The sequence below is a fragment of the Crassostrea angulata genome, chromosome 3 (assembly GCF_025612915.1).
Source record: "Crassostrea angulata isolate pt1a10 chromosome 3, ASM2561291v2, whole genome shotgun sequence".
Lineage (NCBI taxonomy): Eukaryota > Metazoa > Mollusca > Bivalvia > Ostreida > Ostreidae > Magallana > Magallana angulata.
In genome coordinates, this window is record NC_069113.1 from 32,466,972 (window position 1) to 32,493,657 (window position 26,686).

Below are 26,686 nucleotides of genomic sequence, written 5' to 3' on the forward strand. Positions count from 1 at the left end.
TAAACTACCAGTTGCAGCAAAATACATACATTCAAGTCTATGGCAATAAATTGATAAATTAATTGATTGCCTGATTATATGGTACATTTATTATTTTCTCTGTTGTCAACATTTTAACCAAATTGAAAAATCGCATAATCTTGACAAGAAACAAGCAAAAAATGTACGTATTCTTTAGTGTTTCTTAAAAACCCTTTTCCTGGTTCCAGTAAATTGATCATCACTCTCTCTTCTAAACCTTATCTCGTTCCGCCGATTATTGACCTCAAGAATACCTAATCCCGCTCCGGTTTTCGGTCGTAACATTTCACACCTGTTTTCTCTCACTGTTAGAATTTGGTCGACTAATTGTTTGTTCCTTGAGATGAAGCTCTTCCTCTGTTTTGCAGTTTTTGCCTGTTCACAGGTATGTCACTAGAATGATTGGATTTGATGATATACGACAAGAAAAAGAATAAAGGTAATTTTTTAAAATTATGGTTCACGGTGTTGGTTTACAGAAAAGCTTACACATAAAATAAGCTATCCAAAGTTGGAAACACCCCCATCTATTGAAAAAGTGGATACTTTCAATTCATAACATTGCATAAAAAAGTCAAAGATGTACATTTTAAGAGTTGAATAAGCAATTAATCTATCGCTTCTGAATACATACAGATTTACATTTTGTAGACTTGTTTTGGACAGTTCGAGGTTTACAAAAAGCGTAAACTGTTCCAACGCAGTTTATATACTAGATTTGTTATTTTAATTGTATAGTTACCAGACATATTCCATGAAAGTTTGCTCCTAAATAAGAAAAGATTGTACAAAAACGTCATGCGAATCGTTACAGCATATTGGTGGGATGAAGGGAAAATCTAAGTCTATGCAGGAATAAAAAAAAAAATAAGTATACCCCCCCCCCCCCCAAAAAAAAAAATATCAGCTTTTCATTCAATACTTATTGAATGTCCGGTGTTTCTTACTGCACTCATGATAAGTGATCATTTAACAATTTTTCTGGAATTTGCAGGCCTTTTTTCTTGACAGTCTTTTTGGATCAGGCGGATGTAAATCGGATGATGACTGCTCTTCCGGCGGATGTTGTATGACGGACGTTTTCGGCGATAAATCTTGTGTACACCAATACCTTCACTACCTCCAGGAATGCCGCATGGACGGACATGATCACCACAGTTGTGGATGCGGAAGCGGTGAGCACTATCGCTGATTAGTCTTAATCTATGCATATGTATGATACCTTATATACATATATGTATATTAGACATAATGCATATTCATAATATCGTATTTTGCTCTTTTTAAATGTTTTACTAACACAGGGTTTGGCTTCGTGAGTTATTGTTTTAGCAGAAGGCCAAGCTTTCTTCACCCAAAATTGCTTCAAATCAAATTCGTGATTTTCTTCCTAAATATTTCATGGATATGCACAAAGAGTCCTCCTAAAGTTCTAAATCACCTCACTTAATATGGATGTGCAATCAGTTTTGCTTATGAGGCCTGGGCAGTTTATTGTTTGTTGAAATAAAAATTGTAGTGTTCCTATTCTATGTTCGTCGATCGTCAACAATCTTTATATACTATAATTATACTATAATGAGGACTTTTTTATACTAAGACCGAACGAAGAAACGGTATTTAAGCAGACACAAACATAGGTGTACACAAGAATCTCCATTACAGGTCAAGTCTTCCTATCCATTTACGTGCGAACATTAAAGAGATTTTATCACAATAAACAAAATTTACTTATATAGAACCTATCTGGGGAAGGTCAAGGCTTCAGACGATGAAAATTGACATAGACGTCTGCTAACTATCGGGTATTCGGTTTTAATAACGCTTATTTTGAGCGCTAATCTTAGCAGATTTCGAGTTGTATATACCGCGCTCAAAATAGGTGCCGCGATTGAGAATGAATTGAAAACGACAAAATGTTTATAAAAAGGAAAATAATAAACCAAATTCGCTTTGGCAGGTATGATAAACAAGTCTCTAATTAAAGAACACATATTAGAGCATGAATCACAGTGGTAATTCAGAATGCGTCAGAGTGGAGATTGGAATCTAACCTGTATACGAACTGCCGCAAACAATTGGATGCTCAAAAGATTGAAATTTTTAACTTTTTTTGTTCTCTCACACAGGTTTGTACTGCGAGAGCTACGCTAATGTCCACGGGGCGGCTGTCGAGACACAACATATGGGCTCCACTATGTACGGCTTGTGCGAGCACAAAGTTAACCCAACATATTACTAAATACAATAAAATTATCTTATAAATCATGCGCTCTCTTCTTTTCATACGCATCAAATATTTATAATATGGAAGCTACCCTTCCTTCCCCCCCCCCTCCAACCCTTTCCAAAGTTGAAATTGAACATCGTTTGATTGACTTCTAATGCTATCTGAACATTACACTTTGTATATGAAATGTAACATTCGGTGCATCATCTTTAAAACTTGAATTCAAGTGTGATAGAAGAGCAATAAAATATGACATGGTGTAAATTTCTCGCAAGCAGAAACCATCTTTTACTGAAGCACGGCGCCGTGTCAAACGCAAGAAAATTGATAAACGTACATAAATTGACTGCGGGTTTCATGTAAAATTTACACTTACATGTATATATCACATTTTCCTTAAAACATACTTTCAAGTGATTCATAGACAAAGGGATGGGTTTTAGAAAAAAAAAGTAGACCTTGCACATTTTGCTGATAAATTCACGTTCGAATACAACCGTTGGAACTTTTTAGATACGAATGAATGCCGTTAAATATAATTAAATTATATATCTTTATTTTGTAAGAAATAGAACAGTTCTGTTATAATTAATTATAAGTCATTGCACAATAGATAGGATCTGGAAGATGATTAACATAATCATATATATATTTATACTGACAATATAAAAAATCACATTAAAATAAGAAATTTAAAAGTCCAAGCCTACAGTCAAACCAACACTAAATGACCAAATTAAAAATATACTTTGATTCTCTGATGGAAAAATTTATTTTCATGTTGATTTGCTCGAATTCACAAATGGGAACACACACCCTTTCGGGCCTTAAAGTTGTTCTGTTTTTCATACAAAAAATATTAATCTCCAATCTTTGAAGAATTTCTACATATTTGAAACGGACACCCCATTTCCGAATTGTGACCTATCTGGGCCCAGTAGCAATGGTATTGGAATTTGAAACATTTTTCTTAGAAAAGGATGGGTCCGTTAATTCAAAAAACTTGAAAGACCCCCCCCCCCCCCCCACATCTAAAATGTAATTTTTATCAGGTTTGGTTGAGATTTGACATGTAGTTTAAGAGAAGGTGATGAAAATGTGAAATGAAAAATTCTGATTAGAACAGCTAACATATAAGCCCTCAGCTCTTGAAATTGTTTTATAAAGCATAACATGTAACCTGAATGTCAAAGGATTCACACAAAGAAAGTTGGTACATGTATAAGCCAATTTCTAACAACAATACAAATTCTGTAGTACAAATAATCTTTTCTTTAAAATCCTAGAAATTGTTGAACATTATATTTACCGAGGGTTGGGCAAAGTTAAATGTAAATAAAACACTGCATATATTAAACAATTATATCACAGGCAAGAGAAAAAATATAGATATTAAAAAAAAAATGCAAGGACCAGCCTTTCTACATGAAATATAACTACAAAATATAAATTAAAATACGGATTAAATAATCAGGTATATTTTTATGTATCATATATATGTCTGCCCCTCAGGTTTCAGTGTTTTTAAGGATCATAAACATATGTATCAATACTTGCCAAATTTAAAATATATTATCAATAACAAAATTCTTTCCAAAAAAAAGATACACAAATGGACAAATATATGTGTAAATCATAGTTTAGAATACTATCATTATCTCATTTCAAGTGAAAATCTCTTTATAATTATAGTAAAACATTTTTTTGGTAAGTAATTACATGGACCTCTATTTTTCCATAAATAAAATCATGTAAAATAATCAGAGAGTCAATCTCATAGGCATAAATGGAGTATCTAGACTTATTTCCATACTACTATAAATAGAATTGTCTTAGATAAAATTGGAATCAGGACGGATTATACCACATACATATATAAAAAACTTGTTATCAAAATAAAAAATCAATAAGTATAAAAACAAAATCACAATTAATCAAGCAAAATAGCATAATGGACGGAAACACTTAAAAGATCAACAGTAACAATTAAAATATTATTAAATAAACCTATAATTTCTAAAATAAATCTCATTAACACTGGCTTGTTTGTGTTGAAAAAATTATAAAGTTAAAAACATTATGTGAATTCACATATTAGTTTGTAGGTATTAGTAAAGTTTTTGTGCCGTGTGTTTCTAAATGTTTGTTTCCTCTTTTTTCCACTCTTTTTTTTTTCTATTCATCATCTTCATTGATAGTCTCTCCCTTCTTCAGCTTGGCAATGATCTATAAAATAAAAACACCATTATAGAATAATGATAAAGAAGCAACCATAACATTACTTAAGAAAAAAATCTGTTCAACAACATACGATATTATAAATTGTGAGAAAATGAATAAACTTGAAAACTGTGTAGGGGATAAGCCAAAGTTTTCAACAAACTGACAAAATGTGAAAAAACTTTTCATTGTCAGGAAAAACCAATAATACCTAAATGTCTGACACATTGTATTATAGGACAATACATGCTTACATTTGCCATTTTATTGATTGGATGACGAGTTATACAGGTGTAAACAGGTACATGTACCAGACTTTGGAATAACAGACAGAATATACTTGCATTTTTCAGTCGGTTAATCTCTTTGTTCTCTGCGTTCTTGGAGGCATCGTTTGTGATCAGTTTTACTCTGGATGCATACCTGTAATAAAATATTAAATCATTTACATGCTGAAAATATGCATACAATTTTTCAAAATAACAATCTATTTCAGCCTTTTATAGTTGTAGGAGTTTTAAAGCTTAAGAGTTTTTAAATATTTTCTAAATCTTAACCACATGGATTTATACAGAATTTAGACTGAAGGTTAATATTTTAAAAATGTTGTATACAGAAGGACAAAAAGACAAACCAAAAACAGTGTACTATAAACATGAATGATTATACTTTAAAAAAGGAAGATTTTTCTTCACTGTATGTTACTGAAACAGTAACCTTCAATGGCAGAGGAGAGCTGAATTGAGGACCTCTATTCAGTGATTCGACTTACATGAGCGAGATGATGGTCTCATCTTGGTTGTAGTCTGCCGGCGAGATGTTGACAAACATGAGGGTCTTGGCGTTCCCTCCCAGCGAGTCCTGCATGAGCATGGTCAGCTTGTGGTTACGGTAGGGGATGAACTGCTGGTCACTGCTCAGGGCTGAAATGACGTCCCCAAGGGCCGACAGAGACTTGTTGATGGACATAGCTTCCTGTCAGAATTCAAATTAAAATATGTTCTTTAAATCTTTCAATGTGTTTGTAAAATTTTTTTTTTCAAGGGAAAATATTTTTTTGCACTTTTAATTTGATACAACACAGAAACATACAGATAAAGTGGTTGATAATTATCTAAACAGTATTCAGAAGGGAGTTAACTGATGACAATTTATTAACAGCACAATAGTTGCCATGTGTTTGTGACATAAAACAATCAATGATTATTGTATCATTTAATGGATACAGAAACTGTGATACCTAGTACACAGGATTCATTACCTTGAGTTGTTCTGCTGTTGCCCCTGTCTTTGCTACCCTCTCACTTCCAGCCAAATCCACTAAACTCAGCTGTAAGAGATGCAAGATGTTAAGTTAACTTAAAAACACCAATACATATCAAGCCAGATTTATATCTAAATAACTACTAATTATCTGGTCCTGGAGTTGAGTTGTAAAATTATATCTTGTTGATAACACAGTAGGAAGGCAGGGACAGAGAGAAAAAACAAGGAGATAAAGTTTGTGGCTCTATCCTGAACCTGCGGAGAGAGAGAGAGAGAGAGAGAGAGAGAGAGAGAGAGAGAGAGAGAGAGAGAGAGAGAGAGAGAGAGAACAATAGAGAGAGAGAGAACAAGAGAGAGAGAAAGAACTAGAGAGAAAGAGAATCTTACCTTTCCAGTGAGAACCTGTCCAGTTGTCTTGTTGGTAGTTTCAATGGTGATACCAATGATCAAATGAGAACGGGAGCTCTCAGCATTCATTTCTATCAAAAGGAATAATTCTTTAACTAACCATATCAAGCACAAATTCAAATGTGTGACTTCAGAAATCTACAAATTTTGTGTACATATCAAAAAATGACTATTAATGTTTTGTCTATGTGTAGTTTGCTATCAAAGGTAATTAGAAAGTACATTTAAACTATCATATTTTACATTTCATACATAGAAACTGTTCTCATAATAAGCAAATCACACACAATTGTGCATGATTATACTTGTACACACATACAAATAATGACCAAAAAAAAACTTTCTGTATGAGGAAAATAAAAAGTTCCAAGTTGACATATTTGAATTCCAAGCTTACTTGTGGAGGCAGTGTGCCTGTTCTTGCTTCCCTCTTCGAACAGAGCGAACAGTTCCTTGGAGTTTGAGGCTTCCTTAATGATGGACCCCTGTACATAGACCAGCCCCTTCTTGTCCTTCTTTATGTCCATCTTTTCCTGTCAAATACAGAGGAAGAAATCAGCAACAATTTACATATACATGTAGGTAATCTACAATTTTATGATTTGTCATTTACATTTAATTATGAAATAAGGAATCATTCTTTCAGTATCATAAGGTGATAATTTTGGTCGGGGCATGATCAAATCCAATAAAGCATGAAGGGCTAAATGATAGATTTGATCACGTCCCGACCGAAATTATTACTTCATAATATTCAAAGAATGAATACTTATTACTTATATTTATATAACTTTAAGCCATCGTATGATCAAATATTTAAATATAAATACGCAAACCCCACTGGTGCCTCAATTTGGCGTCATTTGAAGTTATGGGTTATATAGTACAAAATCAATACGTAGTGTTATCACAGGCAAAGACACTGGAAAATGTAAATATATAAACATAACAAAACTTAGAAGAAAAAAAATTACATCGTCTGAGGTTCCTGGCTTGGCAAACAGGTCAATCAGCTTATCATTGTATAACTCCATCATGTAGGTAGAGACCTTCACACTGAACTTGTTTCTGAAATATACATACAGGGTATAGTAACCCACGATATACATGTACTAGTATCCAGTATAGAATACTCAATACCTTCAATTTGAATGCTGTAAACATATTTTATTTAGTCTGAATGTACGATATTTGGCGGAAAATCATTTTTCAACAGGTTAGATTTGAATTAACACATTTCTGAAAGTGTCTATTCTTCTACATGATACATAAATGGCATTTTATAGCAATGTACTTGATCTAGTGACAGCAGCATTCTGCCAAAAACATAGCCAAATATAATCAATATACAGTACACACACACACACATGCACTTATCTCATAATGTCACATGGTGAATTATCATTATTTTCAATAGCCTTATATTCTTTATCATCAAATCTTTCCAATGAAAAAAAAAACAAAATAAAAAACAAGCTTACCTAATTTCGTGAGCCAAACTGAAAATTCTATCAAAAGCCCTTGGAGCGACTCCAGGAAACCTCTGGTCTCTGTCTCCAATCATGGTGAAAGTCTTTCCACTTCCTGTTTGACCGTAAGCAAAGATGCAAACATTGTAACCATCCATGGCTGACTGAATCAGATTCTGTAATTCAAAGAGAAATAATCAATGTCAAATATGCTTGTAAATAAAGAGAGGAAAATTCAATGATTATTTAATCATTTTCAATTTCTTTAAAAAATCTATTTCTTTTCTGAAGTAAAAATTATAATTGATTAAGTTTCTGAATCTGTTTCTCAAATTCTTTGATGTGTATAGTAAGTATTTACATTTGTGTCTTCAAAAATCTTCTCTTGAGTGGAATCTTCCATGAAAATGGCATCAAATTGGAACTCTTTTGTACCTCTGCTCGACTCCACGTTAATTGTATATTCATCTGGTGACTTTACAACAGAGTAGTTACCCTATGATAGAGAAAAAAAACCCACTGCAGATAATCAAATAAACAATAGAAATATCCAGAACTAATATACAATTTGGGTTGATGAAATATAAAAATATGATAATAAATCGGAGATTAATACCCTGTCAGTTTCGGTGGAGCTGAGTGGACGAGCCCTGCAGTATACTCGGATCTTTCCTTTCATGTCCTCCACCATATTGTAATATTTCTTCCTCAAGACCTACAAAAAAACAAACATGAAAGTAACAATGCACATTTACCTTTGACTGAAAAAAGTGGATCACACTCAACATTGGAGGTACAGCAGGAATATAATATCATAACTCCATTAATAAAATAACTGTTAATTTCTGCTTAACACGACAAATTAAAATCTGCATAAAATAATGAGAAGCATTCCTCGTGCTTTTATTTCTTAGACAGTTGTGAACTATACAAATTCATAATGAAATTCCAGTGATAAAATAAATCGGCAATTAAAAAAAAGATCATTGGAGTTCTTTTCTCCAGACTGAATGTGGAATCGATATCTACAGTACTACTGTATAGAAACAAGACATACAGGAGGACGCTCACCCTTTCTGAGTTGTAGTTTTCTGTCAAGACTTTGTTTTCCTCCGTTAACTTTTTGTTGTCGGTTTCAAGCGTCTTCACTTTGGTGGCAGCTTCCATGCCCTGTTTAGCTGCCACTCCAAGAGCAGACAACTCTGCCATTACCTTCTTTAGCTCATGTTCTTTCTCATCCCTTTCCTGTTATTAATAAATATATATATGCAAGTATAAAAGTATATGACTTTGTAAACTACATGCACCTCATCAATTAGAATGTGTACAAAGTATATGTCATCACTTTAATCCTTTGTAAGCCATCAAACAGGGATTGATTCAATTCAAATCAAAATGAACATCATTGCATATAGAGTAGATAACTGCCAAATGTTATTCAGTACAGTAACACACAGATATAACGAAGTGCCAAGGATGGGTGATTTTACTTCGTTATAAGCATAATTCGTTATATCTGTCAATTTTAAAATATGTAATAAAGTCACGGGGAATGAAAATTGCTTCCATTAAGTGTCAATTCATTAAAAGCGTGTTCACTATAACCATTTTTTACTGTACTGTGGACTAGTTTGGCATTATATTGTACCTTTCTGGTGACTTTGAGTTCCTCCTCTGTGCTCTTCAGGTTAGTGTCTAGCTTAGAAGTCTTGTTTTTCTCAATTTCATATTTCTTCTCCAATTCTTTCAGAATCTTTTCTTTCCTTTTCATCTCATTTTTCTGTACCACGTAAAGAAAAAAAAACTCCCACATCAAACAATTATTGACCATTATTAGCTACAAAGAAATAAGAGACCAGCTGTAATTACTGGGGCCTTACCTCCTCATTCCCCAAGGTGGTGGCTTGCCTGGCCCCTCTCTTGAGTTCAGCGTCTAGCTGTTTGAGTTTGGTGTTGAGTTCATTGTTCTCTCTCTTCAGGCTGGCCAACTGTTCCTTCAGGACCTTGTCACCAGCATCTGTCCCAGCCTTGCCCTAAAAAGAAATAACTAGACATATATTCGAAAACTGGTTTGGAGCAAGAAATATTCGGGATGATGAGGCTCTCGAATATTTCTCGCATGCGAATAAAAGTTGGTTTACAGTACCCAATGACAGATTGAGGCAAATTTATGATGACCTTTGTGGGAAAGGGCATTCTATAAATAGTTTTTTAAAACTTAACCTTTGACCTTTATTGATGAATGTTTCTCTTACTTTTAAGAGTTAACTTCCATGTAACAGTTCATGATTTTAAGTTCCAGTCCATATTTCGAACATATGATGAAAAATATAGTACATTTTACTTACAGGTCTTTATAAACTAAAAATTGTATAAATACAGAAACATTTAACGATCTAGAGTACAATAGAAAGAACAAAAGTTACCTTAAATTAAACACTTTTTGTCAGATAAACAGACACCAACACATTTAAATGCAAATCCTGCTAGCTTAAGGTGTGCATAAATATAGAGAATGCCTTACCCCTACAGCCGCTGCAGCAGCCACGGGTTTGACTCCCCCGGCCTCTAGCTCCCTGATCTTCCTCTCCAGGGTGGCGATTCTCTTCTTGTCTTCGTTGGCTCTCTGCTGCTCCCTCTTCTCGATCTGCATGGTCACCTCCTTAATGGCTTTGTCCTTGTCTGCTTTGGCTGTTTTGTTTTTAGCCTTTATACATGAAAACACACACACAATATGATCAGTCGTATAATGATGATTCAAATACCACATTCTGGTTTAGGATAAAGAGTTTGATGAAAATTAAAGGGATATTTTTTGCAAGGAAACATCAAAATAAATAATAACAATCATAAATAATTATGACCAACACTACAATATACTGGTATATAAGCCTCATATAACACCCTTTGAAAATGTTTATACTTTGTATACACTTTGGAGACAACATATTCATGCCATTTACCAATGTGTAAAAGCATATATCAATACATAATAATCTATCAACTTTAAGTGCATACCTCCAGTTCCCTGTTGGCAGCCCTCTGGGTCTCCGCATTCTTCTGGGCACCCTCCAGTTTGGTCTTCAGCTCGTTCATCTGAGCTTGAAGTGTGGCATTTGCTGTTCCTGCCCCCGACTTTTCTTTTTCCAATGCAGCCTGAAAAAGAACAAATTATCAGTTAGAAGACCTATATGAAGTCATTGTGATACAAAATTTGAATTAATTAAATATTATGTAATTGGTAACTGAACTACAACATCTTACAATTTTGGTCTGTAGATCTTTGATTTCTTTGGCTGTGTCCACAGGTACATTTGCAAGTCTTTCCATTTCAAGTTGTTCATTTCGAGATTTTAGGGCATTAATTTCCTATAAAAAGATATTAAAAATTTGAAATTCTTTTAACATCCATTAAAGTATAAAGTATTGAATTAAAATTACTTTTGTACATTTATTGAAAACACTTTTCCTTAAAAACAAAACCTGAGTCTTAGAAACTTAATCTTAAAAAAGTATCAACATTGAAGAATGCATCAAAGTTATCAAAATTCAATTCATGTTTTTTCTTTCAATCAAACCTAAAAATACAGATAAACTTCGATATTGTGAACACTGATATCTCAAATACAATGGATATGTAGGTTCCAACCACTTATTTTTTAAGTATTTTAATTATCCTTGATATCTCCAATACTCTGATATCTTCACGTTTTTAAACAGCCGCAATCTACTTCAAGATAACAAAGTTTGACTGTATTGAAAATGCCTAAAATAAATCCTGAACATCTTACCTCCATTTTGGCTTTATTTTCAGCATCCTTGGTCTGTTTATCACTGGCCCTCTGGGCTTTGAGGTCTTCCTTTTCAGCCTGCACCTCCTCTTTGAGGACCTCCATCTGTTTCTTGAGGTCCTCCAGTTCTTCCTGTGTATTAGAGTGGGCTGTTTTCTCCTGCAGTAGGGCGGACTCTGAGGTGTTTAGCTGCCTCTGGAGGTTGGTTATCTGCTCTGACAACTCCTAATGAAAAATAGAGTTTTTTAATTTAAATTTTATTGTATTAATTACATTATACATTGCACAGGCAAATAGAGTACTTGTACAACTTTTTTCGAGACTCTCACATACAGCGAGCTGGCAACATGATTTAAGTTTAAAATGTTGTTTTAAAACAGTTTTATTTGTTTATCATTTAACAACTCTATTTTAAAACAAGACGTAATCCAAATTGAAATCTTTATTTTCTTGTTACAGTTTCATTTTATGGTTCCAGAATTTCAAAATGCCATACTGGCACTGTACCAGTTATCGGCTAAAATTTAACGTTTTCTTTTCGTAATTCCTTATTTCTTGATATTTTTGGATAAAACTTGACATACTTTAAAAAGTGAACTCCTTATCTATCAATCTGTTAGTTTATATCATTATTTAGAACCCAAAACATCTTGTTTTGTGCTTTTAAGCACGCCCCGAATTTGCCGAGATTTTACGATTTACTGTACCAGTTATCGGCTTCTTGATAATAACATAGTAAAAATCCGTGTTCATGTTGATTTTATACTCTGCTAAATGTAGTTTGAATTATGCCCCTTTGCTAGGTCAGACTAAAGTATTCGGGGTCATGATACATTATAAACAAAACTCATAAAATAATTCCTTTATCATCATACGATAATACACGAAATCGTATACTATTCAATACATAATTGTGCAATCAGGCGTTCAATTGCGCTACGAATTTCTCGGAAATTCGTGACTTCCTTTTGTTTATACATGTTAAATGTATTGATTTTATATGTCAAATCAAAGAAGGGATATAATGACGTATCACAAAGAGGTAATATTCTATTTTTAACTTATTACGTCACTTCCCCCACTGCTGAAAGTGCAAAGATGTAAAATCAGCGGTAAACAATGATCGTTTAAGCTCATGTAAAAAACATATTCAAGAAAGTTTTCAAGCAAATTTACTTTTCTTTATTAAAAAAAGACGACTGAATTAAAAAATCTTGGATTGTCGCGTGCTATAAACCCGAACTCTCAGTTTAGCCGATAACTGGTCTTAGCCGATAACTGGTACAGTACCAGTACAGTATATAAACACGATTTCTAACTTTTATACATGATTGTGTAAACCCCAACAACAAACTTATCAGTTCTTTTGTTAGATTGATTCAATAACTACAAGTAAACAATTATGCATTGCCACCACATGAAACACATAAAACAATATAAACACACCTGAGAGTCCTGTAGACCTGAGGCTAGACTTGACTGAAGCTGTAATTCACTCTTGGCCTGTTCAAGCTGTAACTCCATATCCTGTAAACAGAATATCATATCTAGATAATAACATAATACACAACTTATCATGTTTATATTCTTCAATGTTTCATCCATGGTGTGTATAATATTCAAATCACAGACTGTTTTATAAATTTTATAAAGTTTGAACTCTTTAAAATGCATATTTTCAATTGACTTTTGCTTTAAATTTTATAAATTTCTTAACAAAACTGTTATTCATAACATGTAAACAAAACAACTAATATATGCCTCATTTGTTTGGCTCCTAATTTTGTATGAGTTTTCTTACTCTGAGTTTGGCCACTGCATCATTCCTCTCCTTCCTGAGGTCATCGTTGTCAGACTCGAGGTCACTCAGCTTGTCCCCCAGGGCCGTCATCTGTTGCTCCACCTTCTCCACTGGAGAGTCCTCTACAAATTCATCACAGACCATGTTCATCCAAACACATAAATTTCATGTCAAATGTACAAGTTTTGACCATTCTGATCTAGCTTCTATGCAACAAAGCTGCAAAGTTTGAATTTTAAAAAATCATCAAGAGAATAATTAGTTTTTATGCCGAAACAGTATCAGTCTAGTTTCATAAGGAAAGAAAATGTGCAATAGTAGTTTTAATATTAACTGCAAGAGTTTCTCTCTGTAATTTTGTCAGACAAATAAGGAGTCATCATCGGAACCCACAGGTTTTCTATCCGTTATACTTCTTTCAAGTAAAGCAGTGAAACGGATGGAAAACCCGTGGGTTCCGACGATGATATGGAGTAAAAGGGGGCATTACTCTCCTAAAGAATTTTAAAGTTAATCACAAAGAGTATATAAAATGTACCCTTTTAATATGTTAATACATATATAATACAATGAAAATATACAGGTAGACAGTAGTCATGTTTTATAACCATTAAGATATACACCTGTATACTATTAGGTAATAAAGAAGGCACCTATACACCTGTATAGGTAATAAAGAAGTTACCTGACACAACCTCGGTGCTCATCCTGGACTCTGGAGCTTTGTAGTCCCCAGTCTTCATGATCTGCAGGGCCTCCACCATCACCTTCTTGTCTTCCAGAAGTTGGCCATTCTCTTCCAACACCTTGTAAGCCCTCTCTCCATCAGAATCTCTGTTTGGGTAAAATTTGCTAACAACTATTAAATCATCTTGTACAGTTGTTTCCCTCTTTAAAATTTTGCTATCAGCATTAAACAATTTACCGGTAGTACATGCTTATGAAAAAAAATATTCAGATTGTATAAAAAATTGATCATGCATACCAAAAATTTAAAAATAAAAATCAATCTTAATGAAAAAGACTCAATTTGATTTTCATTTCATTGATGCATTGAACCCTCCCCCCCCCCCCCAGGACTTTCTGACCCCGACTTCATTTTAACAGCCTTCAAATGCACTTTTATCTGTCTCTTTCTTTCTTTCCCTTTTCTCTCTCTGTGACCTCACTGACCTGTCTTTGACGGTTGGTTCTCGCCCATTCTTCTTGGTGAACTTGCTGACCCAGGCTTCTACTGCCTTCACACTCTTGTCCTGACCCTCCTTCAGTTTGAGGGCCTCAGATGAGACCACTTCTAGGCGATTAGTCACGCCCTCTGCAGCAGCAGGCACCTCTCCATGTATCTCATGAACCTACAATTGTAAAAAAAAAATTTCTCTCGCAACTTTTGGAATGGAATATTAATTCAACCTTAAAGTGTTCTTTATGAGATGTGTACATTAGAGCAGTTATTACATGTACATACATAGAATGCCATGGCCTCCAGCAGCTTCTTGGTCTTCTCAAACTCCACCAGATCCTTCAGTTTGTGTTGAAGTTTCTGGTGTTGTTTTGCCATCTTCAGCATGTCTGTTCTCATGTCCTTATTCTCTGTCCTTAGTTTATCCAGCTCCTGACAACAATAGAGAGAAACAACATTTCATATCAATCTGTGGGATCATTCAAGAATATCTTTGCAACATATAACTATAATTACAAATAGTATTTTCATCTCAATCACAAAAACATGTTGTTTTGGTATGTAGTTTTAATATTCATCAACTAAAATGGGAATTTTTTTTTTTTTTGCAAATAAATAATTATATCCATTTACTAGGAATAAAAAGAAAACATTCTGCACCCCTAGAAAAATTATACCATGTAATATGGTAATTTTTCCCACCTTCTCCAGATCCCGAATGGTCATGATTTTCTCCTGGATTTGAGTCTCCTTCTCTTGCAGTTGTTTCTGCAGTTCCTTGATTTCCAGCTGTTTGTTCTCCAGTTGCTCAAGCAAGTCGCTGTGTGCGGGAACATTGCATCCCTATTAAAATATCAAATCAGCCTCCTTGTATAAAACCATACATCATACCATTGTGATACCATACATACATGTACTGTGGAATCTTTTGAATTTGTGGGGGACAATTTTTGTGGATTGTGGGTTTTTGCTTATTCATGGGGATGTAATTTCGTGGATGCATCTGTTTTCAGTTTCAGTAATAAAGATAACTCTTTCTAAATTTGCTTTCGTTGAGGGTATAAATTTGTGAGGGAGGGCGACCCACGAATACCACGAAAATTGAGCCACCACGAATTTTAATAATTCCACAGTACTTTTATACTAAATATATAAGCAAACAAGTCACTTTCTAATTTACTCTTTGTTTCTGAGCATTTCTAGATATTGCAGAGAATATGTCAGCAAAATTTTTATTCCAGTATTAAGACTATTTATGAAATGCAAAGCTACCAACACTTAAATCTATTAAATCTCAACAGAATCATGTTTTGTTCCATACAATTCATTTTGTATTGTGTAACATCAAATTAAACACTGATACTTCTAAGTGTTAAATGAATTTTAAAACAGAAAATGAAAACTTGAAGTGAATTCAGTTATAAGGAATAGACTATACATACATCTACTGGTTCTGATTTGACCAGAGTTGAGGAGGTTACAGCCACTGCTGGTGCCACTGCCGGAGAAACAATCTGTTGCTGAAGAGTCTACAGATTCAAAGAGAAAAGCAAATTAGACAGGGTAGCAACATCTGGACATGAATCATCTGGACATCTACATGTAACTGTAGCAATATTCTTAAGAAAAAAAACCATGTGGCTGTGTTATACAATGAATACCTGAATCTGCTGCAGTAGAGCCTCTTTTTCAGTCTCTGTTTTTATTTTCTCTTCTTTCAGAGTCTCATTCTCACTCTCCATGTCCGTTATCTTCTCATCAAGGGAAGTAACTTTCTCTTCCAAATTCTGCACACGAGTATCTGGATCTGACAGAAGAAAACGAAACAATTTTTAATATCAAAGTTTCAAAATCTTTTAATGATACTAGTAGCTCAGGAAGGATCAGTTTCCTATAAATATACTTACCAACATTTGTTGATTTTGCTTTTTCATCAACTTTCTCCAATTTCTTTAACATCTTTTTAATGTCTTTTTTCATCTCTTTGTTCTCCTTCTTTAAAGCTTCAACCTCCTAAAACAAATTAAAAAAAATATTAGCAATATAAATAAATACAATAATTTCAAAAATTCGAAATGAAAATATCCATAACCAACTAATCATTTACAAATGGTTTACCTGTGTATCAGTATTTGAGGCAACAGCAGCAACTGTACCAGCTTTAAGAGCAGCCTCAAGCTGACTGATTTTATCTCTAAGTTTAGAGAGTTCCTCATTCAGTTCACTTATATGGCTGCTCTTTTCAGTGTTTTCTCTCTGGAGTTCTGCAATCTGTTCGTGAAGCTTCTCCACTTCTTCTTGTTCTTTTTTCAGCTGAGCCATAACCATTGGATCTGGAACTTTTACCTGTAATAGGAGGAATGACAACAATTAGGCTCAAACTCAAGACCTTTCAGTTTAAAAACCAATGCTCTACTGATTTAGCCAAAGGGTTAACCCACCAGCTAGTGCTAGTAGAAGCGTAGCAGTACCGAGCATAATATACACACTATCATATACCTATTTGGAAAAGGATCATTCATAAAACTCATCATTTAATATAAACATTTGAGTCAGTAACATAAATATGTACATATAGGTTATAAATAACATATTTCTCACATTCAATTCAAACTGATGTATTTTATACAAGTAGGTCATCTTTTAGAGTAAATTTCAGTAAAAACATCTTTTCATGTGTTTTCAACAATTCAAATTTTAGGAACATTTCGAAACTGGATGGAAAGAGTCATTTATTGAATACTGTACCTCTATTGTCTGGACCTCCGGTTCTTTCAAGGTGGTCTGGACTACCTCTGGTGGGTCCAGGATGTCTCCCTTCTCAAGTTTCTGGTAAGTTTCCAGCTTTTTGTCCAGGGAACTGACCATAGTATTCAGCTCTTCTTGCTGAACATACATTTCTTTAACAGAGTCAGTCCTGCCAAATGAATGGACATAAAATTACCACTCTTAGAATCCATACTCTGGTAAACCTAGATGACTTTAACTTTCCCATGATTATTTAAAATTACCAGTATCCAGATAGATTAATTCGATTAAATGTTTCCGTTTATATTTTAACTCTAATTGTTAATTTTACTTCATTAGCCATATTCAGACAGACTATATAATTATGGAATCAAAATATATCAATGCAATGGTTTAATTCATTAATAATAATTAATGTGATGGTAGGCTTTCATACTTGTCTTCCTCGCTTGGTTCTCGGCCATTTTTCTTTTTGAACTGTGCCTCCCATTGTTTGATCTCTTTCTCCAGCCCTGTTTTCTCTTGGTTCATCATGTTACGGTCATCCTCCGTCTTCTTCTTGTTTTCCTGAATGAAACATTTACAGTATATTGTTAAATACATGTATAAAAAACTGAAAGTCATATCTGTCGATGCATCTATTTGGTGTGTTTGGAATTCGTTATAAATCATCATTATTATGTTAGTACTTTCATTCTGAACAGTCGACAAGAATAATACTGATAATAATAAATCTAATATACCTTACTGTAATGTTTATGAGACATTCTAGTATTGAGACATTTTTTGGACAATGGTGCAAAAGTTTTGCATAGAGATTCAACATATCTGATGAAAAAAACAAAGTCAACAATCATGTTGCTTAATTACCTTAGCAATGGCCTCTGTGCCTTCTGAGGCACTGACAATGGCCGCCAAGGCCTGGTACTGGGCCTCTAAGGCAGCGTACTTTTCCTGGACGCCGGCCGACTTCTCTGCCTGCTGCTTCATCATCTCATACTTCACTTTCCACTCAGAGCTCTCCTAAATTTAAAAATAGTTATATCCACATCATTCCTGTGTAGTACTTAGTATCAATGTTTTCAAAACTAATAACATCCAAATGGATTATTGGTAATATGACAGTTTTGAACATCATGGTTTACATACAAATGTATGTACTGGCTAGGGGTACATTCAGTTAAAACCTCTTTTCTAAGACTCATTTAGACTCTATCATGTCTTATAGGAAGTGACATTTTTCAATGCAACTGTTTCCATACATAAATGATACGACTAAAATAGTTTCAGTCTTTTCCTTTACACAGAAACAGATCAAATAACTACATGTATCTAAACACTGGATGTAAAGGGGAAATTTCAAAGTAATTACGTACATATTAAAGATAACGTTGGGTGCAAATGGGTGGGGATTAAGGGGAGGACCCAACCAAAGGTGCACTATTTCTTTAAACTTTTTGACAAATAAACTTATGATTATTAAAAATCAAGTTATTGTAATTTCTTACTTTAGTCAGAATCACTATATCTTGCTGTAGTTTGTTTATCTGATCCATCCATTCTTTCTTCTCTCCACCATAATTCTTTCTGTCTTCCTCCATCTGGCTTCTCTCTTCATTCATCCTTTGTCTCTCTTTCTCCAGTTCTTCCCTCTCTGCAGACATTTCCTTCTTTTCAGAAGCGGACACTGCAGCTGATGATGTAACTGGTGTTTCTTTTCTCACTTCCACCTTCAAACATATATCACATCCAATTTTGCAATGGAAATGCAAGAAATGTACAATCAATAGAGTTTCATGCAAAAATGTCAATTAAATTTGGTAGAAATGTACTGTTAACTTGGATAATTTTTCATATTATAAGGTAAAATTCACAATTAAAATGTAACAACCCATTTAAGTTTAGATTATTTTGTGGAAGCAAAAGAAATCACAAATTTTTAATTTCATCATTAAATCTCTTTTTTGTGAGGTACCTCTTTTGTAAATTTTTACCTGATGAACCTTAGTCATCAAGATATTCACAAATATTTCCTGACAACAACCTAGCAGACATTTCCATGTCAGTCATGTGTTGATCAATGAATTTGTTAAAATTTTGTTCAATGCCCTATCCCAATTTATTCCAGAGATAGAAGAAGAAAAAGAAGGCCAGTATCAAATTGTAAATTTCATTTTTGCTTTTTTAAAAGAAGACAAGTTTAATAATAGATAAATTATGCCTTTAAACTTTAGTTTTTCTGACGAAACAAAACAAGACAGGTCAAAATTCAAATCAATAAAAGCCTTTTATAGTTGGCAAAATAATTAATTTCTCACTGGAGTCTCTGATTTATTGTCTGTGGTAGTTGCTGATGCTACCACAGCAATCCCTGCAGCCGCGCGGAGTCTCTTCTCCTCAGCCAGCTCCTTCTCAAGCTCTGATGCCGCTGACTTTTCCTTCTCAAGATCCTCCTTAAGTTTCTAGTAATGAGATTAACAGAATGAATAAAAGGCCTGAAAATCTTTTGAAAATCATTGTCACACTGATAAAAATTCAATGCAGGGAGATAAATCTGGCTTCTTACTTTGATTTCGTCCTGTAAATTTGTTTCTTTCTCTTTCTCATCTTCCTTTTCCTTTTCAACTACAGAGGTAAAATGGAGTTGATTTATTTGCTCTTTTTTAAAATGGCAACAATGAGATTAATATACAGAAAATACCCTCTGGTATACACATGATTAGTAGTGCAATTAAATCATATTAAAATGAAAAATTGTTTACCTGTAGCCAAGGCAACGGTTGCTTTGTCAAGCTTCTGTGATAGATCAGTCTGAATCTCAGCCTGGAGTGGAAAATTTTTGAAAACTATTAGATAACTTACCAGGACAATTAAAAAATATCTTTACATGATGGGCCTCAATATTAACACAAGGAGTTTAAAGTTTATGAAGAAAGTTTCAATAAAGACTTGATCCTGGTAGGACAACTTAGAACAGCATAATTAAGAAAGAAACATTTTGCAATACTAGTATCAACCAAGCATGCAAGTTTTATTACAGGTTATTAGAATATGACAAATGCATGTACATTACCTTCTCTTTCTCTAGTCTTTCAATTTCAACCTTGTTTTGTATCAACAAAACTTTCTTTTCTTTCAGCAAACGTCTGTTTCTCTCAGCTAAGCTCTGAAAAAAAAATCCCTCAAATTATCATTTAAAATAGTTCTGCATTTAAATCTTGATTTCTAAGTCTTACCATAGTATATAGCTAAGAAACCGTTTCAGATATTTATAGCGTACCTCCAGCATTTCGTTCCAGTACGATTCCTTGGACTGAAGTTCTGTACGATGTATGTCTATGACTTGTCGGAACGTCGTCACTTTCCCTTTGTACGTGTCGCGAAGATTGATGACAAAGATGTTGAACTGCCTCTGCAACCACAAATAGAATATTATAGTTGTACACAATCATGTGTTTTGTTATATGAACACAGGTAGTACATATTAAAATTAAAATTATATGACTTTGCCAAGAAAATTTTTCCTGCCTGCATGTACATTGATATACAGTTGAAATAATGCAAACAAGTTTTGAAATACATGTATCAACAGCAATAAAAACATCTTTAGTACATAATGCTACTAATGTCCTATCCACTAAGGTTCACAAAATGATTGGTAATTATTTGCATTGACGACTGGGCGGTGGATTTCTGCTTGTATGATATCGTTCATAAAAATTAAGGAAAAGAACCAAACCTGTGTTTCGTCCTCAATGCTTTTGTATTCCTTCTGTATGTCAGCCACAATATGTATGTGATTGGACCTCATTCTCTTCATGTCTTTGATGACTTTGATGATGTTCTTCTTTGCGTAGAGGTACGGAATGTAGGCATTCTTAATTTCTTCTGTCTCCTCAATTTCCTCATCAGAACTGTCAGAAGCCACTGTAGGGAATTCAATTATCAATTCATTATTATAAAGCACAAACTTCCATACTCAACAGTGTGCATCATACTGATAAACAAACATATGTATATGTATATATATTAAGTACAGTTTGTTGGAGTTGAAATCAACTAATTCTAAACATTAAACATACAGTAAGAAAAATATATTGTGTGGTTAATGCTCTTCATTTCTTTTCAAATTATAAACATTTTGAGAGTACCTAACTCTTACATTCAAATTTACTGAGTTATGATTATGCAATTTAAAATCAGTCAAATATGTTTACGAATCTATTTCATTCAGTATATACTTATATAAATAAACTCAAATACATATAAAAAAAAATATGTAAAACATGTATATATTTGCTAATTTGCAGAACCTCATGTTACTTTTAAACAATGACATATATTACATAACATTGTGAGTTAAACATCTTAAAAAAACTATTTTTTAAAATGTTAGTCTCTATTAGCAGAAAATGTTTGATTAAATTCTTTATCTTGACAGCATTTGTTGCGGCCATCTTTTACCCTCATCTCGTTGTTGATTGGCTAAGTAGGCCCGATTTTCCCGCGCCGCCTCTCTCACGCTGATCACACTACTTGCCACGGAAGGCGGAACTGTACAGTGTAGTAGAGCAATGGCGATTTATTAGTCAATTGAGTAAAGAAATAAATAAATTTAACCTTTCCCAGAAAGACAAAAAAATACAATACAAAATAGAGAAATTGATTAGTTCTAGTTTAAGTTGCTAACTCACATACTACATGTACTTTCACCATCTTTTTATACATAAAAATTTTCAAGATATTAATTTTTTAATACAACTTACAAAAGCATAAAAACAATAGTTATTTTGATACAAAACTGCATTGAAGAACATATATTAGTTCACTAAGTTCAGGATAAGAAAAAAAAACCCCAAACTAGTACATGTACCTACACCATCTACTGTTATTAAATTTTGAGTAATATTTTCTATATAAAACAGATATGAAGCATAGACACAAATGATTAAAATATATAAACAGAAACTATAGAATTAACTATAATATGCAGATTTTTCTTGCAAATTTTACCTGTGTTCACATCAGACATAGAACTCCGGTCTGTCCAAGCCTCTACAAAACACACAGAAAATTTAATCAATAAATCAATAATTATAAACTTTTTAATATATCAATTAATGTTGGAATACAGTTGGTAATTAAATCATTTTTTAAAATCATACAAACAATAATTTCATTATCAAACTTTTAAATACATTGATTAAACTTAGTATACAGGCCTAAAATTTAGAAACAAATAATACACAGAACATTTTTGTTTTTCCAACCTCTGACTGTAGAGTGAGACTTGATTGAGGCCAGGCTTCCCATGTTTGACTCCGTTGTAGTGGTCGGTTCCACTGTATTCCTTCCAAATGGAGAGGGAGACCTCCTCTTCTTGTCTGGGGCGGGCTCTGGATCAGGTAGCTCCTCCACTTTTGAAGGAGCGGTGACATGTTTGGATTTCTTAGCTTTGCCATCTTTTTTCTTTTCTACTTTATCCTTTTTCTTATCTTTCTTTTTGACATGGCTGTCTTCATCTTTTTCTGCCGATTTTTGGTCTTGCGCATTCTTTTCATCTTTCTCCTGTTTACTTTCATCTTCTGTGAACTTTGATATAAATTAAGAGAAGTTAACTTACAATAGTCGATTGTTTGAAAAACTGCATGTACAAAAAGGAACTAAACATGAATATACTGTATTACCATATAAATTTAATAATGCAATAAATTTATTAAAATGTTAGCTTTAAATTTTAATAATTTTGATTGATTTTGATTTATTTTGTTTATAACAAAATGTGTTATTCAAAATGCATTTTGTACATTCATCTCTTTTAACTGATGTACCTTCACAATGTATGATTTCATAGACTACAGTTTTTCCATCTTAATGAATCACCATCTGTATTAATTAACCTTTATATTAATTATTATAGGGACCACCTGTGTTAATTCATCATTATTATTAATCAATGCCAATCAATATCTTACTTTTTCTGTGTTGTCTACAACAGCAGCTGCTTCCTTGACACTTATTTGACTATGAGCACTCGAGGGCCTCTCCTCATCTATTGGAATTACAGAGATAAGAAATAAAATATAAATAATATTGCTACATCACATTTGGCATTGTTTGCACAGGAATCAAGTATTATAAAACTTGCACTGCATATACAACAAAAAAAGTGTCAAAGAACAAAAATCATTTGAAATAGAATAATCCTGATTTTACTTGGGAGAAAGAATGATATGAAATGATTTTTTAGTCCCCAATTTCATCACACATTGCATAAACTTTTTTCAGAGCAATGACTGCGTTTGAAATTCAATCCTTACATGATTACCTTTGATATAATTTACATGTGAACTTGATTAATTCATATATGATTATACATTTTTAATCAATGTTTTTTTTTTAATCAGCTGCTTATTTTATAAATATTAATGCACAATTATACTGTATAAGGCATTATAACAGCAAGTAAAGATTTAACGTTAACTTTATCTTTAACTTCAGGTAAAAGTGTGATGCATTACCATAAAGTAGACTATAAATCGCTAACGAATAAAGATAAGGTATTGATAGCTTTATTCAACACCGTTTTTCTTGTGATTTCTTTCACATTGAATTGGCCACTGCTGATAACCACAGGGTGCATTTGTCAGACATATTATTTTACTGCATCCTGGAAACTCAAATTGTATTGTTACAACATAGAGTTGTTCCCCTTTATTTTTCAGAAATTTCAATTCCGGATTGAATCTGTTACCATTTTGCATTTTAGTAGCATTTCCGTATTTGTAATGTTCTCCACGGCATGGCGCCCACTCCAAATTGCATATATTTTATGCTGTTATAGTCCCGCATAGAGTAAGTCTTGCATTATTACTGTTTTTCTTTGATCTGTGTTATATTCCGAGTGTCATAACGGTGTAGCTTTTTTGTAAAATGTGTTTAATTATGCATAAGGTGACTTCAGTGATTTGTATCTTAGTCTAAATTTAGTAACGGATGTTAGCTACAGAGTTAGGGTTCACATTTGGTTTCCCGCGTCTTACATAGTCAATCGAATATTTTATGTACGACTTGTTGTCAGTATTATCATCTTACTCATGTAACAAGTATCTAGTCAATTTCTGTATACTCAAAGCAACCTTTGTATAGCAACATTTTCAGTAAGGTTGTACAGCAAATATTATAGTCAACGTCATGCTAGATTTGACTCATAAATGTTTCATACTTATAAAATGAACAGTTGTCAAATATGTCATAAAAGGATTAGAAACACATTGTAACCTTTCTAAATGTATGTTTATTTTTATTTTTCAGTTTCTTACTAGTCTACTAGTATATACATATACTATATGACTGTATGCATATCAAGAAATAAAGCAGTGTCAGACCACAAGGCTTTACACAAATGCTTACTTATTTTACATATTATAGCGAGCGCAGCGAGGCGGCGCGAAGCGCCGCTCGCGTAGCGAGCTCCATAGACAACGTGTACGATTGGAGGAAATTCGAGTTGAAATCTGCACATTGTTCAAAGAAAATTTTGTGGACCCGCGTGAAAACGTTCTACTATCCCAGTGATCCTTTGCGGTGCATAGCAACATGGTGGAACAGGAAGCGTTTCTTACCTCTTAATCGCATACATCTATTTTATTTAACAATACAAAATCCTTTAAAAACACGAAAGTAAACAACACATATGCTTACGTAAAAAAAAGCTGTACCTATCTGAACTTTTGTTGACATATGACGTCATTTCCTTTCCTGAATTTATCCGAACATTTACGAAAACTGTCGAGAGAAAGAAAGTTAAGTATGACGTCACAGTGATCTCGCACTATCTTTTAGAGGTGGATCAAGCATCTTTACAAGATGTAACATGTAGGAAGTAGGCCTTCTCAGTATCATGCAGTGTTAATGGCGACTCTTTTTGCTGATTAGTTTTGTTTTGATTTTTGTTTTTGCTTAGTAAATACACATGCACATTCCACGCTCAATATACTGTATATTGATCCAATCATATATGCATACGTTAGGTAACGTTAGGTGACAAAAATTTATCTAAAGAGAAAATTCTAATTATTATCGGGTTACGTGCAGCCACGTCATTTTGTAATAAATGAATGAAACAAAAATGAGAAAAAATAAACTGTTAAATATCTACAGGGTTTTTTAATAGTTGCATAAGTGGCCAAATCTTTAAATAATATTGGATATCACACACTAAAAAAGGGGGAGAGCAAATGTCTACAACGCGGTATACATAGCATACAAAAAATCAAAAAAATTAAAAACAAAATTGATGTTACAGAGGAAAAGAATTAAAACACAAATAACAACAATTAAGGAACAGAATGAGAAATAACACAAACGCGCAATTTATTGTATACTTATTTAATGATCATTAATAAAAAGCAAAGGAATGCTAAATTCAACATTATTGTATTTACATTAAAAAAAAACCTTAAACGGCATTGTATTTTACACCTAAATATTTTAATAAGTCTGTTTAACATTTTATTAATGCTCAGTGATACATGTAGTTTGTGTGAGTGTATTAGACCAAGGTGGGAATAAATGTTTGATAACTTCGGGTTTCTAGCTTGCAGTGGTAAAAGTTTTCGAGACAAGGCCAAAGTTTTTGGTTGGGCAAGTCCACACGTTGCATTGAACAATGATGAGAGATGTGTATATAGTCCCTTCTGCGCTTGCCCTAACGGTCACACCGTAAAACATATTATATGGTATAGATACAATTTTAAGAAAATTAGGTGTAGTTCTGCTGGTTCTGACATATACTTTTTTGAACTTGTAAACTCATGATTACATTTTAGATTTTTGAAGATCTTCGAATGCATAATATTAGATCACAGCAGCATCAAAAGTTTGTAAGGTATAAAAAAATACCAATTGCAGTAGCATCAGTGACACGTTTTCAAAAACAATTATGAAATTAGGATAGTGACAAAGGCGTTAAAATATTTTGGATGACTTTACACTGATCAGTGTAACTTAAGTTTTTTATTCTAAAGATATTTGTTACCGCACCCTTAACAAGAATGCGTTTTGACTATGACTATCACGGACCAAATCAAAATCATCTAATCATATTAAAGGTAAAATGAAAAAGCTTACCTAAGTTACCTTGGTTTACCACTTTTGTGGTCGACTTTTTCTTTATTTTCTCCTTCACTTTAGATGCCATTTCTCAATTTGTACCCCGACCAGCAGGATAAATCGTATTATCTAAACACAGTAAAATTCATAAATCATTGTTGTCTTGTGTAATTTGTATCACTTTACAATTTAATTGGACGAAAGAAATTGCTAAATGACTTATTTACCTGTCCGCCATTTGTAAACAAATATCTAGTGACGTTATATTTTGGATCTCGATCCCGATGCTATTTTGATAGCTAATCCCAGACTTCATAGAAATACAACATAATTTAATGAAAACAACAACATTTTAAAATAGAAAATCGATTTTTTTGATGGTATTTTTTAAAATAATTAATTCTTTTGAAATTGTGATTAAATTACGTACAGAAACTT

The 26,686-nt window shown here is 33.2% G+C and overlaps 2 protein-coding genes across 2 annotated transcripts; one reads left to right on the plus strand and one right to left on the minus strand.

Moving 5' to 3' along the window:
- Positions 1 to 249: 249 nt before the first annotated feature.
- On the plus strand, positions 250 to 2,289 carry LOC128178163 (uncharacterized). Its single transcript, XM_052845204.1, has 3 exons — positions 250 to 406; positions 1,016 to 1,196; positions 2,151 to 2,289. The coding sequence occupies exons 1-3, from the start codon at positions 365 to 367 to the stop codon at positions 2,261 to 2,263; spliced, it is 336 nt and encodes a 111-aa protein (XP_052701164.1). The 5' UTR covers positions 250 to 364; the 3' UTR covers positions 2,264 to 2,289.
- Positions 2,290 to 2,785: 496 nt separating this feature from the next.
- On the minus strand, positions 2,786 to 26,466 carry LOC128176762 (myosin-11-like). Its single transcript, XM_052843292.1, has 42 exons — positions 26,267 to 26,466; positions 23,110 to 23,186; positions 22,405 to 22,726; positions 22,148 to 22,189; positions 21,599 to 21,688; positions 20,874 to 21,061; positions 20,415 to 20,546; positions 20,208 to 20,300; positions 19,897 to 19,957; positions 19,701 to 19,759; positions 19,453 to 19,596; positions 18,643 to 18,864; positions 18,005 to 18,157; positions 17,571 to 17,701; positions 17,135 to 17,303; positions 16,505 to 16,732; positions 16,294 to 16,399; positions 16,048 to 16,193; positions 15,829 to 15,915; positions 15,089 to 15,229; positions 14,672 to 14,818; positions 14,380 to 14,558; positions 13,892 to 14,040; positions 13,207 to 13,328; positions 12,852 to 12,932; positions 11,406 to 11,630; positions 10,879 to 10,983; positions 10,633 to 10,770; positions 10,139 to 10,321; positions 9,495 to 9,647; positions 9,263 to 9,394; positions 8,686 to 8,859; positions 8,231 to 8,329; positions 7,976 to 8,110; positions 7,627 to 7,790; positions 7,120 to 7,213; positions 6,543 to 6,678; positions 6,125 to 6,216; positions 5,733 to 5,801; positions 5,244 to 5,446; positions 4,816 to 4,894; positions 2,786 to 4,477 (listed from the first exon to the last, which is right to left on the minus strand). Exons 1-42 carry the CDS (start codon positions 26,334 to 26,336, stop codon positions 4,427 to 4,429), a joined length of 5,571 nt encoding a protein of 1,856 aa, XP_052699252.1. The 5' UTR covers positions 26,337 to 26,466; the 3' UTR covers positions 2,786 to 4,426.
- Positions 26,467 to 26,686: the final 220 nt, after the last annotated feature.